Source organism: Vipera ursinii (genome assembly GCF_947247035.1).
Source record: "Vipera ursinii genome assembly, chromosome: 1".
NCBI lineage: Eukaryota > Metazoa > Chordata > Lepidosauria > Squamata > Viperidae > Vipera > Vipera ursinii.
Genome location: NC_139512.1, coordinates 31,299,262 through 31,314,417, shown reverse-complemented (window position 1 = coordinate 31,314,417; position 15,156 = coordinate 31,299,262). Strand labels below are relative to the sequence as shown.

General features: G+C 43.2%; 1 protein-coding gene across 1 annotated transcript in view; it reads left to right on the top strand.

The window, feature by feature from the left end:
- Nucleotides 1-15,156, top strand: part of INF2 (inverted formin 2) — a 91,884-nt gene that overhangs the window by 62,113 nt on the left and 14,615 nt on the right. Inside the window, exons 9-15 of the mRNA XM_083349242.1 lie at nucleotides 679-824; nucleotides 3,228-3,289; nucleotides 4,683-4,785; nucleotides 6,204-6,289; nucleotides 7,410-7,510; nucleotides 14,356-14,426; nucleotides 14,581-14,688. Of these exons, the coding sequence (XP_083205368.1) occupies nucleotides 679-824; nucleotides 3,228-3,289; nucleotides 4,683-4,785; nucleotides 6,204-6,289; nucleotides 7,410-7,510; nucleotides 14,356-14,426; nucleotides 14,581-14,688 (677 nt within the window). The remainder of the gene's footprint in view (nucleotides 1-678; nucleotides 825-3,227; nucleotides 3,290-4,682; nucleotides 4,786-6,203; nucleotides 6,290-7,409; nucleotides 7,511-14,355; nucleotides 14,427-14,580; nucleotides 14,689-15,156) is intronic.

Sequence of the window (15,156 nt, the reverse complement as noted above, 5' to 3'; positions counted from 1 at the left end):
TGGAGTTGAAGGCAGCAGATGGGGAAAGGTCAAGAGTAAGGTTACTACAAGGGTTCTTCCACTTTTCTATCAAAAGTCTATGTCAACTAAATAATTAATTTTAATTATTGGATATGTTTCTGTACATATTTTGCTATGCACTTTCTGTGTGTGTGTGTGTGTGTGTGTGTGTGTGTACACAGGTAGTCCTTGACTTACAACAGTTTGTTTGGTGACTGAAGTTACAGCAGCACTAAAAAAAGTGATTCATGACCATTTTTCACACTTATGCCCATTTCAGCATCCCCATGGTCGTGATAAAAATTCAGACACTTGGCAACTGACTCATATTTCTGATGGTTGCAGCATCCTAGAGTCAAGTGAACACCTTTTGTGACCTTCTGGCAAGCAAAGTCGATGGGGAAGCCAGATTCCCTTAATAACCGTGTTACTAACTTAACAACTACAGTGATTCACTTAACAACTGTGGCAAGAAAGGTGGTAAAATGGGGCAAAATTCACTTATCAACTGCCTTGCTTAGCAACAAAAATTTTGGGCTCAATTATGATCATAAGTCAAGGACTACCTGCAAATGTATATCCTGCCATTCGTTCAGAAACTGAAGACAATTTATTTGTCATAGATATGAACTGTGAAGCTATGAGATGTAACCCACCATCCTGCCTTGTGTCTTTCAGAGAGTCACTCCATGTGGGCATCAGTAACAAGAACGAGTGAAGAATCTATTGAGCCAGATTACTCTAGAATAGAACAGTTGTTTTGCTTTCCACAAAACAAGCCCAAATCAAAGGAAGTTGCACCAATGAAGACAGAACCAAAAGAGGTATACTGATAATCTGCTTGAACTAACTCTAGTCATTTGGATGTTTGTTTGAACTATCCAAGAGTTCCTATATATCAGGTGTTTAGCTTGCTGCAGAACAGCATCCTGTTACCCAACTAAGCAAGAAAGTTTTTGAGGTTAGAAGAAATACGTTTTTTCATGTTAGTTTTAGGGATGCTTTAAAAATGATTTGCCAGGAATGCTTCAGCTGTTATGTAAGTTTGGGAAAACAGGTCACTACTCTTAATTAAAGCTTATACTGTGTACACTTTTTACGCTTCCATGCAAGCCTGTAAAATGATGTGGCCATCATTCCCAATACAGCAATTTTAATTAGTTCATTATTTAGGGCAAATGCGTATAATCCATTACTAATATTCTAAAAACAGAGTTCTTAACAGAATTCAGAGTGGAGGTAATGGGCAGCAGGGAAAAAGCAGTACTGCTTAATTCCTTCTTTACACAAAACGGAAAAAAATAGCCCAACCTATCAAAAGCAGCACTGTGGGAGACAAAACAGGAATGTGGGTGAAAATAGGCAAGGAATTGATAAGAGAACTCCTATCTGCTTTGGATGAGTTCAAATCTGCAGGACCAAATGGTTTGTATCTCAAGGTACTAAAGTAGCTGGCAGATGTGATTTCAGAACCATTGAATGAAAATTTTCAGCGCTGCCAAAAGACTAAATTTTTTTTATGTGGTTCCAATCTTCAAAAAGGGTAAAAAGAAAACTACACGAAACTACAGGCCAGTCAATTTGCTATCAATACCTGGAAAATCCTGGAAAAAATAATCAAGCAGCAGATGATTGAGCATCTAAAAATAAATAAGGCAATTACTGGAAGGCAGCATGAGTTTGTAAAAAAAAAAAAACAGATCATGCCAAACAAACCTTATTGCCTTCTTTGATAAAATGACTAAATTAATGGATCAGGGGAATGCTTTGGATATGGTATACTTGGACCATAACCTACTTCTTGGTAAGATAGAACAACGTGGAATAGACAGTACCACCAACAAATGGATTCGCAGTTGACTGACCAACTGCACTCAGCATGTAGTCCTATATGGAGCTACATCTAAATGAGGGAAGCACTCAGTGGGATATCTCAAAGTTCTTTCTTGGACCAGGGGTCTTCAATATCTTCATAAATGATCTAGATGAGGGGATAGAAGGGGAACTCATCAAATTTGCAGACAACACCAAGCTGGGGGAATTCCCAACACTTTGGAAGAAAGATTCAAGATTCAGAATGATCTTGACAGACTTGGACATTGGGTCCTATCCAACAATATGCAGTTCAGTGGTGAGAAAAGTAAGGTCCTATTTAGACAGGAAAAACCAAATGCATAGGTATAGAATAGGAGGTACCTGGTTCAACATTAGTAACTATGAGAGGGATAGGTGTGCTGCTGGATCACCCCTTATGTATGAATCGGCAGCGTGCTGCAGCTCCAAAAAAGTTCTAGGCTGCATCAACAGTAAGATAGCATCAAGATCATGGGAAGTGATAGTACTACTCTACACTGCACTAATGAGGTCACACTGGGAACATTGTTTTTGTTTCACCACAATTCAGAAATGGTGCTGAATCTTTAGAGAGAGTGCAAAGAAGAGCAACAAAGATTATAAGGGGTCTGGAGGCTAAGTCATATGATCAACAGCTATGGGAACTAGGTTTAGCCTAATGAAGAGAAGGCATAGGAGAGACATGATAGCAGTCTTCCAATATTTGAAGGACTGTCACAGGGAACAGGGTATTGATTTATTTTCCATAGCACCTGAGTGCAGGACAAGAACAATCAGTGCAAGCTCATCCACGGAGATTCAACCTGGAAATAAGGAGGACTTTCATGGCAATGAGAATGATTAATCAGTGGAACAGCTTACGTCCTGTAGTTGTGAGTGCCAGATGTTTTCAAGAAAAGATTAGACAACCATTTGTCCAGGATGGTATAAGGACTCCTGCCTTAGGCAGGGAGTTGAACTAGAAGATCTCCATAGTCCCTTCCACCCCTATGATTCTCTGAAGTTCAGAAAATTAGTATTATGGTACATCACACAGTCAGCCAGATGTTTAGACTGGATTTTGCATTTTTATCCACCTATCAAGTTGTTATTATTATTTACATATTTAAATTTATTGGCTACCCAACTCCAGTGACCTTTAATCTTAATGCTAAACTAATTTCACAATAAAAGAATGAAAACATTGGCATTATTCACACTTGCCAACTGATAGCATTCTATAGATTTGGCAAAGTCCATTTACAGTGCCCTAAGTCTTCTTATTTTACAAATTTCTATAAAAATAAGGCTAAAATATCTGACAAGTGGTTTTAATTTATACTTTGTAATGAATTTATAAAACTGACCAAAAATGTTTCAATTTTCCAAAACAGATTACATTTCTAGATTCCAAAAAGAGTCTTAATTTGAACATATTTTTGAAGCAATTTAAGTGGTAAGTGGTATTTTTATATTGATAAAGTAATGCTAATATCATGAGAAATAATACTAGTAATAATTAACACTGCTTATTTTATGTAAGGGACGCGGTGGCTCAGTGGGTTAGGACACTGAGCTTGTCGATCAGATGGTCGGCAGTTTGGCTGGCGGGTCGAATCCCGAGTGCTGCGTAACAGAGCTCCTGTTACTCATCCCAGCTTCTGCCAACCTAGCAGTTCAAAAGCACGTAAAAATGCAAGTAGAAAAATAGGGACCACTACGGTGGGAAGGTAACAGCGTTCCGTGCGCCTTTGGCATCTAGTCATGCCGGCCACATGACCACGGAGACGTCCTCGGACAAGCGCTGGCTCTTCGGCTTTGAAACAGAGATGAGCACCAGCCCCTAGAGTTGGAAACGACTAGCATGCATGTGCGGGGGAACCTTTACCTTTACCTTTATTTTATGTACTTTTTATAGGTTTACATATCTATTCTCTTAAACTGCACTGAAACATACAAGAATTACAACAGATTAGAACTTGTACTGTTATATATATACTGTTATCATACATTTGGAATCTGACATGTACACACATATACACATGAAGCCTCTTCCAAGTAACCATCTTGCTTTAATGAAACTTATTTTTGCATTGAGGCAAAGAGGAAAATTCTGTCTATACTCTGGGACCTTTATCGGGAGATATCTTTGTCTCAATTCTGATATATTTTTGCCACATATACTTGAGATTGATTCCATTTTGTCATCATAACATAGTAGATGCAGCCTAAAATTAGACCTGGGTAGCTTTTTTGCTTAAGCCTAAAGAATTGTATCCTCATTCATCATTTACCCTACCTAGCATCCGCATTCATTGATAGCCAAACTCAGAATATACTTGCCATGACTAATTATTGCTAATTGATTTATCTTTCTTCAGTATACCATTCCTTTAGCTAGCAACCAATACTGAATTTTGTTGTAATGAATTCCAATTGTCAACTGTAGGCATAGAATGAAGAGACTTTTTCTCTTCTGACTTGAACATGCTTGTTAATCAATTTCATTGAGTAGACACAATATTTTAACCTTATAGCAATAGCACTTAGGCTTATATGCCATCCTATAGTGCTTTGCGGCACTCTGAACAGTTTACAATGTCAGCATATTGCCCCCAACAATATGGGTGCTCATTTACCAACTTCAGAAGGGTGGAAGGCTGAGTCTATTTTGATCCCTTCAGAATCAAACTCCAGACTGTGGGGTTACATGTAGCATGCAATATAGCATTCTAACCACTGCACCATCAGGGATCCTTATGAGAGGAAAAGAAGAGAACCCTGCCTTTGCTCTCCCCATTATTACATAACAGTGACTGTATCTAATCCACAATCTCTTTTATCCACAGCACAAATGAGGAGGTGGTTAAAATGATTCAGGAAGGTGACAGAACAAAGTTTGATGTTGAAGTGCTCAAGCAGCTTCTTAAACTCCTACCAGAAAAACATGAAGTAAGACAAACAACAAAAAAGTCTATTGTTTCAATTTTTCTTTGTATTGCATTTGCTGCATTTATCCATCATGATTCAATAATCAGTATGTGTATATGTAGGATAGAATCGATTGTTGTTAGTTGCGAAGTCGTGTCTGACACATCGCAACCCCATGGACAATGTTCCTCCAGGCCTTCTTGTCCTCTACCATCTTCTTCTGGAGTCCATTTAAGCTCACACCTACTGCTTCAGTGACTCCATCCAGCCACCTCATTCTCTGTCGTCCCCTTCTTCTCTTGCCCTCAATCTTTCCCAGCATTAGGCTCTTCTCCAGTGAGTCCTTCCTTCTCATTAGGTGGCCAAAGTATTTGAGTTTCAACTTCAGGATCTGGCCTTCTAAAGAGCAGTCAGGGTTGATCTCCTCTAGGTCTGACCGGTTTGAAAGCCTTGCAGTCCAAGGGATTCACAGGAGTCTTCTCCAGCACCATAGTTCAAAGGCCTCAATTCTTTGGCGCTCAGCCTTTCTTATGGTCCATCTTTCACAGCCATACATTGCAACTGGGAAAACCATGGCCTTGACTATATGCACTTTTGTTGGCAGGGTGATGTCTCTGCTTTTTTGTATGCTGTCTAGATTTGCCATAGCTTTCTTCCCGAGGAGAAAGCATCTTTTAATTTCTTGGCTGCAGGACCCATCTGTGCTGATCTTGGAGCCCAGGAAAATAAATCTGTCACTACCTCCATTTCTTCCCCATCTATTTGCCAGGAATTGAGAGGGCCAGATGCCATGATCTTGGTTTTCTTAATGTTAAGTTTCAACCCAACTTTTGCACTCTCATTCTTCACCTGCAACAAGAGGCTCTTTAGTTCTTCTTCACTTTCTGCCATTAGAGTGGTATCATCTGCATATCTTAAGTTGTTGATATTTCTCCTGGCAATCTTAATTCCAACTTTTGATTCATCTAGCTCTGCCTTTCTCATGATGTGCTCTGCATATAAGTTAAATAGGCAGGGCGACAGTATACAGCCTTGCCTGACTCCTTTCCCAATTTTGAACCAATCAGTGGTTCCGTGTCCAGTTCTCACTGTTGGCCCGCATATAGATTTCTCAAGAGACAAATAAGATGGTCTGGTACTCCCATCTCTTTAAGAACTTGCCACAGTTTGTTGTGATGGGAGAGAGAGAGAGAGAGAGAGAGAGAGAAAGGGGGGGAGGGAGGGAGAGAGAGGTATTTTCTAGCCTCTTTATCAGTGTGTCAGAAGCTGTCTCCTCAGAATTAAATTAATCAGAATTTAATATTAGATCCAAACAAAAATGTAGTCAATAAATTAAAATACACAGCTTCTTAACCCATCATGATGCTCGGAACTATAAGCCTTTGTAAATGTGGAAACAGCAATGCTACTGGAACATGACTTTTCTTTTTTCTTGCTAGATAGAAAATTTGAAAGCTTTCAAAGAAGAAAAGGAAAAATTATCAAATGCAGATCAGTTCTATCTTCTACTCCTTGGAGTTCCTAGGTAAGAGAAATGTTAATGAGAATATTTGTTAAAGAAACATAAATTTAATTAGTTAATTTAAGTACACATATTTCAAACATTTCTAAAGCAGGAAATACAATTTGTTTTAAATGATTCCAGTGGGCAGATATGGGCACATTCTCACACAGAGATAGTCAATTCTTCAAATGTTCTCATACTAAGATATGGAGCGTTTATAGTATATTAATATTGACTCTGCCCCAAAATGAAACAGGAGCCAATTATGGTGATGAAGCTTACCATAATATATTATAATATGCAGGTTCATTTAAAGCTTAGTTCCTGCATTTGGGGGGGGGGGGGAAGCTTCTTAAAGATCTTCAGATCATTAGCCCTGTGGAGAATATAAAAGTAATCTAACTATTGAGGTTAATAAATCCAGTCGATGGGCTAACACTAACCTAAGGTGTAAAATAAAATTTAGGAAAAAAATCTGCCCCTTCACTGACAAATATGATTTAAGGAACTAACCCATAAATTGTAGGCCTGTCTCTTCACTCAGTCCAGGATGAACCACTCACCCAAGCAAATATGCTACCCATTAATAGCAGTTCAAGAACCCTGAGTTTCTTGCACATCACTGAATTTATTCTGTCCTAGGAACAGGTCAAAAGTAAATGATAGAGGGCTGGGTAGATGGTCTTCACGTATCCAAGCTATCGAAGATAATGATGCAGATAGATCTTGATGATTCTATTTTGATACGATTAATAACTATTTATTTATTTATTTATAAAATTTATTGACCTCCCATTTTACCATAAGGTAACTCTAGGTTGTTTTATAGTCATAAAAATATATCTACATTAAAACATAAATAAATTAAAACCAAAAATTAAAATCTAAGGACATGTGGGGATGGCAGAGGTGGAATGGGGGGAGGTGGGATCTGTTGTTACTCAATGAACCACCTCCACTGTGCTGTTAATGTTTAAATCATGCTAATGTATTAATAATGGGTTTTTTCTTATATTTCCTATAGGTCAGCCTAGCATTTAAATTTGCAAGATACGTTCAACTGTTTTGCTCCATAATAGTGATTGGCTTGAAAAATGTTCATTCTAGCTCTGTTGGTATTTGTCTGATTTCTCCATTCTAGCTACCAATTGAGGATTGAATGTATGCTACTATGTGAAGAGACTGCTGTTCTGTTGGAGATGTTGCAGCCCAAAGCAGAAACAATAAGGAAGGCTTGTGAAGGTTAGTGATTGTTTAAGGCCTAAGTATGGTTTGGATGTTCTGAGTTGTCTGAAGAACGGCCAGTTCCTTTTCAATCTAAAAATCACAATTTGCTGAGAAATCAAAATCTAGCACCTTTGCAGAGGGGCAGAATTTAAATGGTCTGGTCATTGCTTATGTAAATGCATAGATCTGTGTTTGTTCAGAAGATCCATGTCCATCCCTGCAACATGTAGAGAATATTTGTGTTCTCAATCTTTCCACATTAGTTAGCCAATCTTTTCAGAATGGAATGAAGCATTTATCAGTTTGGTATGCAGTCCAGCATACAGAAGTCCGGCACAGGCACTCAGCTTTGAAGCAATGAAAACATGCAAGGTGGAAAGCAAAACCTCACTCAGTATGTCCATGCTTTTATCACAATCCATACTTGTATATACGTGTCCATCATACCGTTCCCCTTTGGGGTAAATAACTGCAGGCAAAAGAAAGAGAAGGATTAACCCTAACCCTAAGAAACAACAAACAGAAAAGGAAACAGCTAAACCTAATCTCCATGAACAACAATCACTACATAGCCTTTTATCCTTTATTCTATCACGACTATACAGCATACCTACATTTTTATCAATTTCATTGAATCATGCTCCACCCTCTCATCATATTCACTCTTGCTTTGCATGCTCTTCCTGCAAGATTCAGATGGATCTCACTCTGCTGTTATTCAGAAAAGCAGTGAAGGCCTGGCTTTTCACCCATGCCTTTGGCTAGGGATAGTGAGACCCTTCAATTCATTCCATCTGGTCTGTCAAATCTCCCATCTTTGATTGAAGTTATTGTAATTTCTTTGCTTGATTGTTGTGAGCTGTCCAAAGTCATTGAGTATCAGGCAGCATACTGTATATGTTTAATAAATTGTTGCTCTTGTTGTGATTTGATCTTCAGTCTCTCTATCTTAATGACCAAACCACCTCAATATATTCTTTCATATTGATCAATCACTTCTATACTGCATGAGTCAATGTTTATTCAGCATTCATTTATTATTGACTGTATCTCTTCTTGTTTCATCACACACAATTCATTCTCATTGCATTTAGATTATTTTTGTTTCTCCTGACATTGAACCTTTACTTCCATAATACACAGCAAAGAGGTCTTTTTAATATACAACCTTTTAAAAGTTATTTTGATAAGCATTTGCTTCTGAAAATAGACCACAGTATATGAACGAGCTTTATCTTAGCAATTGTACATTATAAAATATCTCCATTCATTTTCCCACCTTCAGTAAATATTCTGCTATCTGCTTCTTTTTCCCCACTTAGGTGCAGCTTTAGAATCATCAAGTTGAAAGGGATATCAGATGACATCTAGTCCAAGCCCTGGCTTGGTGCAAAATCTACTATAACATACTGTACCTCTAATATGACCCTTAACAAACAAATTTCAATTCCACATTAATGCAAAACACACCACATTAAGACTATTTATTTTGCCATACATATCAACAAACAAAAATTCTTTCTCACATTCATAACAATTTTTACTGATCTCCCAAAGAAAGAACAAAAATTAAATCTGCATGGTCTTGTCCAGCATAAAACTGCATAGCAGCTCCCAGATTGTGTTCCATCATCCCTTCTGCACTCTTTGAGTAGAATTGTTAGACACACTTAATTAACAAACCCCCTGTTGTCAGCTACCACCTTATGCTTGCTTGTACTTCGCTGCTATATGGTGACAGACTGCCATGTGTAGTGGGGAATGAAGGGGGAAAACTTTGGGAAATGAAAGTAAGTGCTGTATCTCCTCCAGGCACTGCCTCAAGGTCACCCAGCTGGAAGAAGGAGGGGGCCGCATACCAAACTGCGCTTGGATTGACTGTTATGAAAACATCTTGCCTGAACCTGATTGGTTATCCTGGGTTGAGCAGTGACAGATAGTTAAGGGAGGGAAAAGTAGAACTTAGGGATTTGGGTGTGTGATTCTCAGTTCTGGCTTTGCAATATTGCAATACACTTGATTACTAATAAACTTGGAGCCTTGGTGGAGCAGTGGGCTAATGCCTCCTTAAGTAACACCAGCTGCCTGCAATTATTGCAGGTTCGCATCCCATCAGGCTCAAGGTTGACTCAGCCTTCCATCCTTCTGAGGTAGGTAAAATGAGGACCCAGATTGTTGGGGGCAATAAGCTGACTTTGTAATAATGCCGCTTGGGGGGGGCGAAAGCCCTAATAAGCAGGCATATACATAGAATGAAGGCTATTGCTAAGCACATTGGCTTGTGCTTAAATTGTAAGCCGCCCTGAGTCTTCGGAGAAGGGTGGGATATAAATGGGATTAAAAAAAAACCTATAACTTTCTCAACAAATGGAGGCAAAGATCATTTTTATTTAAAAATTTAAGTTGTGGCCAGTCTGATACCTGTAGTTTTTGCATTTACTCTTCTTCCAGTTTACATTTGCAGAGAGGAATAGTAGCCACATTCTTTTACTCATCAGGCATGGATGTAGTCTTCATGTACACACACTAAACAAATCACATGTCCATAAGGAAAAAGCTTTTATATTTAAACATTTCTCCAGTTACACCATCTATACCTGCAGACTTATTATTCTTCAACATTGTTCCAACATTTATTATTGGTTACCGTATATACTTGAATATAAGCCGACTCGAATATAAGCCGAGACCCCTAATTTTACCCCCAAAAATGGAAAAAGTTGGTGACTCGAGTATAAGCCGAGGCTGGGAAATGCAGCAGCTCACCTTATGCTCCTCTCCAGAGATCTTCCCTCAGCAGCGGCCGGCAAAGTAGCTCGCACGCGAAACAAGCCCGGCAGAGGAGCCGGAGCGGCGAGCAGAGGCGCCCGGCCCAGATCCTGCAAGGCCCGGCCGAGACACGCCCCCAGCAGCGGAGCTGCTCCGGCTCCTCTGCCGGGCTTGTTTTGCATGTGAGCTACTTTGCCTGATGCTGAGAAGACCCGCTTGGGCACTCGGGTTGTTGTCAGTCTCCGCAGGCCCTTCTCGTTTCCAGGAACGTCAAGCGCGCTTGGCTCTCCACCCCCACGGCAGGGCAGGGCAGGGCAGAGACTTGCTCGCCCTTCTGACGGCCCTGAAGAGAAACGAAGGGCTTGCAAACTCCCCGCGAGAAGCTGGGCGAAGCGCGCGGCTGGGCGAGTGTGTGCCTGCGCGCGTATTTACGAAAGAAACGCTCCGAGAGTTCTTCTTTCTCCGCCCCCTTGGGGGGAACTCTAGCGACTGCTGTAGCCGCGCTTCTCTTCTCGGCTCCGAAAATAGGGATTTCTACTCTCTCTCTCTCTCTCTCTCCCCTCCCCACCCCGCATTCTCCTGCCTCTTCGATTGCGACAATAAAAGGGCGAAGGGTGCGCTGGTTTCTTCCTCCTTCCTCCCCCCCTCCCCTCCCCTCCCCGATTGTCAGGTGAGGCAGCTGGAGGTCTGGCTGGGAGATTGTAGCCGTTTTGAAACGCCGCGTCTTGAAACGCCCGATCAGCTGATTTTCGGGTGGAAGAGCCGCGGCTTGAATCTGTTTGCATCTGCCTGAATTAGACCGAAACGGCCTGAATTTGACCAGAGTTGCTTTGTAATGGCTGGAGGAACTGCAGAGGAGGTCTTGCCGGAAGATTGTGGCCGTTTTGAAACGCCGCGGCTTGAAACGCCCGATCAGCTGATTTTCGGGGCGGAAAGAGCCACGGCTTGAATCTGCTTGTATTTGTTTGAACTTAACCAGAAACGGCTCGTAATGGCTGGAGGAACTGCGGAGGGAGTGAATGCTCCAGCCTGGAATATTTGGAAAGGCTGGGGGAACCGGATGAACTGCAGCTTAAGCGACTGTTGCCGGAGGAGCCATGGCTTGAAACGCCCCAGTTTTGGGGCAGCGTTTGCTTGTTCCCTCCCTCCCTCCCCTTTCCCTCCTCTCTAAATCCTTCCTTCCTTCCTTCCTCCCTCCCTCCCTCCCTCCCTCCCTCCCTCCCTCCCCTTTCCCTCCTCTCTAAATCCTTCCTTCCTTCCTTCCTTCCTTCCTTCCTTCCTTCCTTCCTTCCTTCCTTCCTTCCTTCCTTCCTTCCCCAGCCCTAATCCGGAAAGTGGAAGGAAAGAAGAGTAAAGGCTGGGCGGAGGAGGAGGGGAAGTTTAAAAAGGGGGCGGCGTTCCCTTTAAAAAGCCGCCCGCCACGCCGCGCTCCCTCGCAGCACTCGCGGCGGCTGGCTTCTTGGCTCCCGGTCTCCCCCAGGCTTCCCGGCTGTGATTGGCGAGCGAGCCTCCCGAGCTCCGGCGGCCGTGACATCAGCAGAAGCGGAGCAAGCAAAAGCGAAGGGGGAAGGAAGTTCACCAGCAGCACCTCGAGCCCGCTCCGAGCGCTGGCGGACGCGGAGCCGAAAGAGAAGCAGCATCTCTGCGCGCCCGGGCTGCTGGGGTGAAGTTGCAGCCGCCGCACCAACCAGCCGAGGAGACTCTCGCTTCCCCCCACCCCCCACCCTCCCTACATCCCGAGCCTTCCAGATCTTCGCCTGCCTACTCGCGAGCAGGCATGTTTTCCAGCCAATCCGGGCCTGGGAGCAGGGCGCCGGCGGCACGTCCACTTTCCCCGCACTCTCCGTTCAGACGGCGCCCTTTGAGCCTGGAGTGATGCGGACGTCGGAAAAGGGCGCCGGGCGAAAGCAGCGAAGCGGGATCGCCGCGTGCCCCCCACTCCTCCTCCTCCTCCTCCTCTTCTTCTTCCTCCTCCTGGTCGGCTTGACACCCCCATTTTGGCTGCTTCGCAAACTGCTTCCTCCACCCCACCCCACCCCACCTCACCCCTCCCCGCAAAAGATGCCGGGGTCGACAGCGTTTTTTCTACCCGGAACAAGCAAACACGCAGGCAACCCTGCACTATTCAGCTCAGTGAAGTCACGCTTGAAACGGCTTGAAACGCCCGATCAGCTGATTTTCGGGGCGGAAAGCGTGCGGTGTTGTTGTGTTTTTTTCCTCCCCCCGAAAGTGAACGGCAGCTTTCCGTACTAGTGTATTGGCATGTCAAGACACCAGCACAAAGACCAAGGTACAAGCAGCTCTCCTTCAGTCATTATTGAAACATTTGATCAGCCCAACTTCTTCTTCTTATTATTATTATTATTAAATCTGTTTTTTAACCAAGCGTGACTTCACTGAGCTGAATAGTGCAGGGTTGCCTGCGTGTTTGCTTGTTCCGGGTAGAAAAAACGCTGTCGACCCCAGCATCTTTTGCGGGGAGGGGTGAGGTGGGGTGGGGTGGGGTGGGGTGGAGAAAGCAGTTTGCGAAGCAGCCGAAATGGGGGTATATAGAGGATGGGAGGTTCCCACCGAGAGAGCCAGCAGAGTTGTTGTCGAAGCGCGTCACACGCCTTTCCAACCACCAGAGAAGGGAGGAATAAGAAAGAAACACACACACACACACACACACACACACACCAGGAAATCGAGGAAGCTTGCGTAAGATCTGAAGGAGACACGATCGTGGGAAAGGCACCGAGCGTGCCGTGGAAAAAAAAGAAAGGGTGGACTTGGGCTCGGCTGGTTTCGCAACGGGAAATGGGAAATCCCCGCAAAAGATGCCGGGGTCGACAGCGTTTTTTTCTACCCGGAACAAGCAAACACGCAGGCAACCCTGCACTATTCAGCTCAGTGAAGTCACGCTTGGTTAAAAAACAGATTTAATAATAATAATAATAAGAAGAAGAAGTTGGGCTGATCAAATGTTTCAATAATGACTGAAGGAGAGCTGCTTGTACCTTGGTCTTTGTGCTGGTGTCTTGACATGCCAATACACTAGTACGGAAAGCTGCCGTTCACTTTCGGGGGAGGAAAAAAAACACAACAACACCGCACGCTTTCCGCCCCGAAAATCAGCTGATCGGGCGTTTCAAGACGCGGCGTTTCAAAACGGCTACAATCTCCCGGCCAGACCTCCAGCTGCCTCACCTGACAATCGGGGAGGGGAGGGGAGGGGGGGAGGAAGGAGGAAGAAACCAGCGCACCCTTCGCCCTTTTATTGTCGCAATCGAAGAGGCAGGAGAATGCGGGGTGGGGAGGGGAGAGAGAGAGAGAGAGAGAGTAGAAATCCCTATTTTCGGAGCCGAGAAGAGAAGCGCGGCTACAGCAGTCGCTAGAGTTCCCCCCAAGGGGGCGGAGAAAGAAGAACTCTCGGAGCGTTTCTTTCGTAAATACGCGCGCAGGCACACACTCGCCCAGCCGCGCGCTTCGCCCAGCTTCTCGCGGGGAGTTTGCAAGCCCTTCGTTTCTCTTCAGGGCCGTCAGAAGGGCGAGCAAGTCTCTGCCCTGCCCTGCCCTGCCGTGGGGGTGGAGAGCCAAGCGCGCTTGACGTTCCTGGAAACGAGAAGGGCCTGCGGAGACTGACAACAACCCGAGTGCCCAAGCGGGTCTTCTCAGCATCAGGCAAAGTAGCTCACATGCAAAACAAGCCCGGCAGAGGAGCCGGAGCAGCTCCGCTGCTGGGGGCGCGTCTCGGCCGGGCCTTGCAGGATCTGGGCCGGGCGCCTCTGCTCGCCGCTCCGGCTCCTCTGCCGGGCTTGTTTCGCATGTGATTCCGGGCCAGGTGCTGCTGAGGGCGAGCAGAGGCACCCGGGCGACCCCAGCAGCGTCAGGCAAAGTAGCTCGGCCGCGCGCAAGTCCTCGGTAAGTTCTTTTTTTTTTGTTGACTGGAGTATAAGCCGAAGTGGATTTTTCCAGCCCAAAAAGTGGGCTGAAAAATTCGGCTTATACTCAAGTATATACGGTAATTAAAAATTGAAAACACTCATTAAATTGATATTTTCACCAGGTCATCTATGTTCACCTATTTAACAGGTTTTCTTTCCTCTTAGATCTCATTTCAAGTCAACGGTTGCCCATTTTCTGTCAACTGATCCTCAATGTTGGAAACTTCCTGAACTATGTAAGTGATCTTGAAAAAATGCACATTTTTAAAAAGTAATGAGTAAAATGGTGGTGTTCTTCTTGCTTGTTTTGCAAATATTGTTCAAGCCAGCATTGTGAAACTAGCAAATTTAGTACTGTTCATTATTTTTGTTGTTCTTTTTCTCTGAAAGGGAAGTCACACAGGAGACGCTGATGGCTTTAAAATTGGTACTTTGCTCAAGTTAACAGAAACGAAAGCAAACCAGACTCGCATTACACTGCTCCACCATATATTAGAGGTAGTTTCTGTTGTTTTTCATTGATAAATGTAACCATAATAGTAAAATACTAGTAGAAAGAAACTGATGCAGCTGTATCAATAGACTAGTTAGAAACCATCTATTTAAGATGATGTCTTCTTTTATTTTGCTTTTGTTTGTTTGTTTTCCTAATAATTTTATTGCAAAACTATTTGAGGAAGATGGTATTTAATTAAATAGGTCTTGGCCAAATACATATGCACAATATTTTGCTTACACAAAATATTTCTTTTTTAATGACTTTTTTAGTGTTTTTCTTGCTCATCTAGCTTTATTGATTTGTTTTGCTTTTTTATTAATGCCAAATATTAATGTCAAATTTTTATTTACACTTTTTAATCTGCTCTTCTGGTATTAATTATACTGCTCAGTTAAGTCCAAGGGAATGTAAGACATCCTTGCAAAATATTAGATACAAACGAAGGGCTTAAATTATGGCAGGTCTCT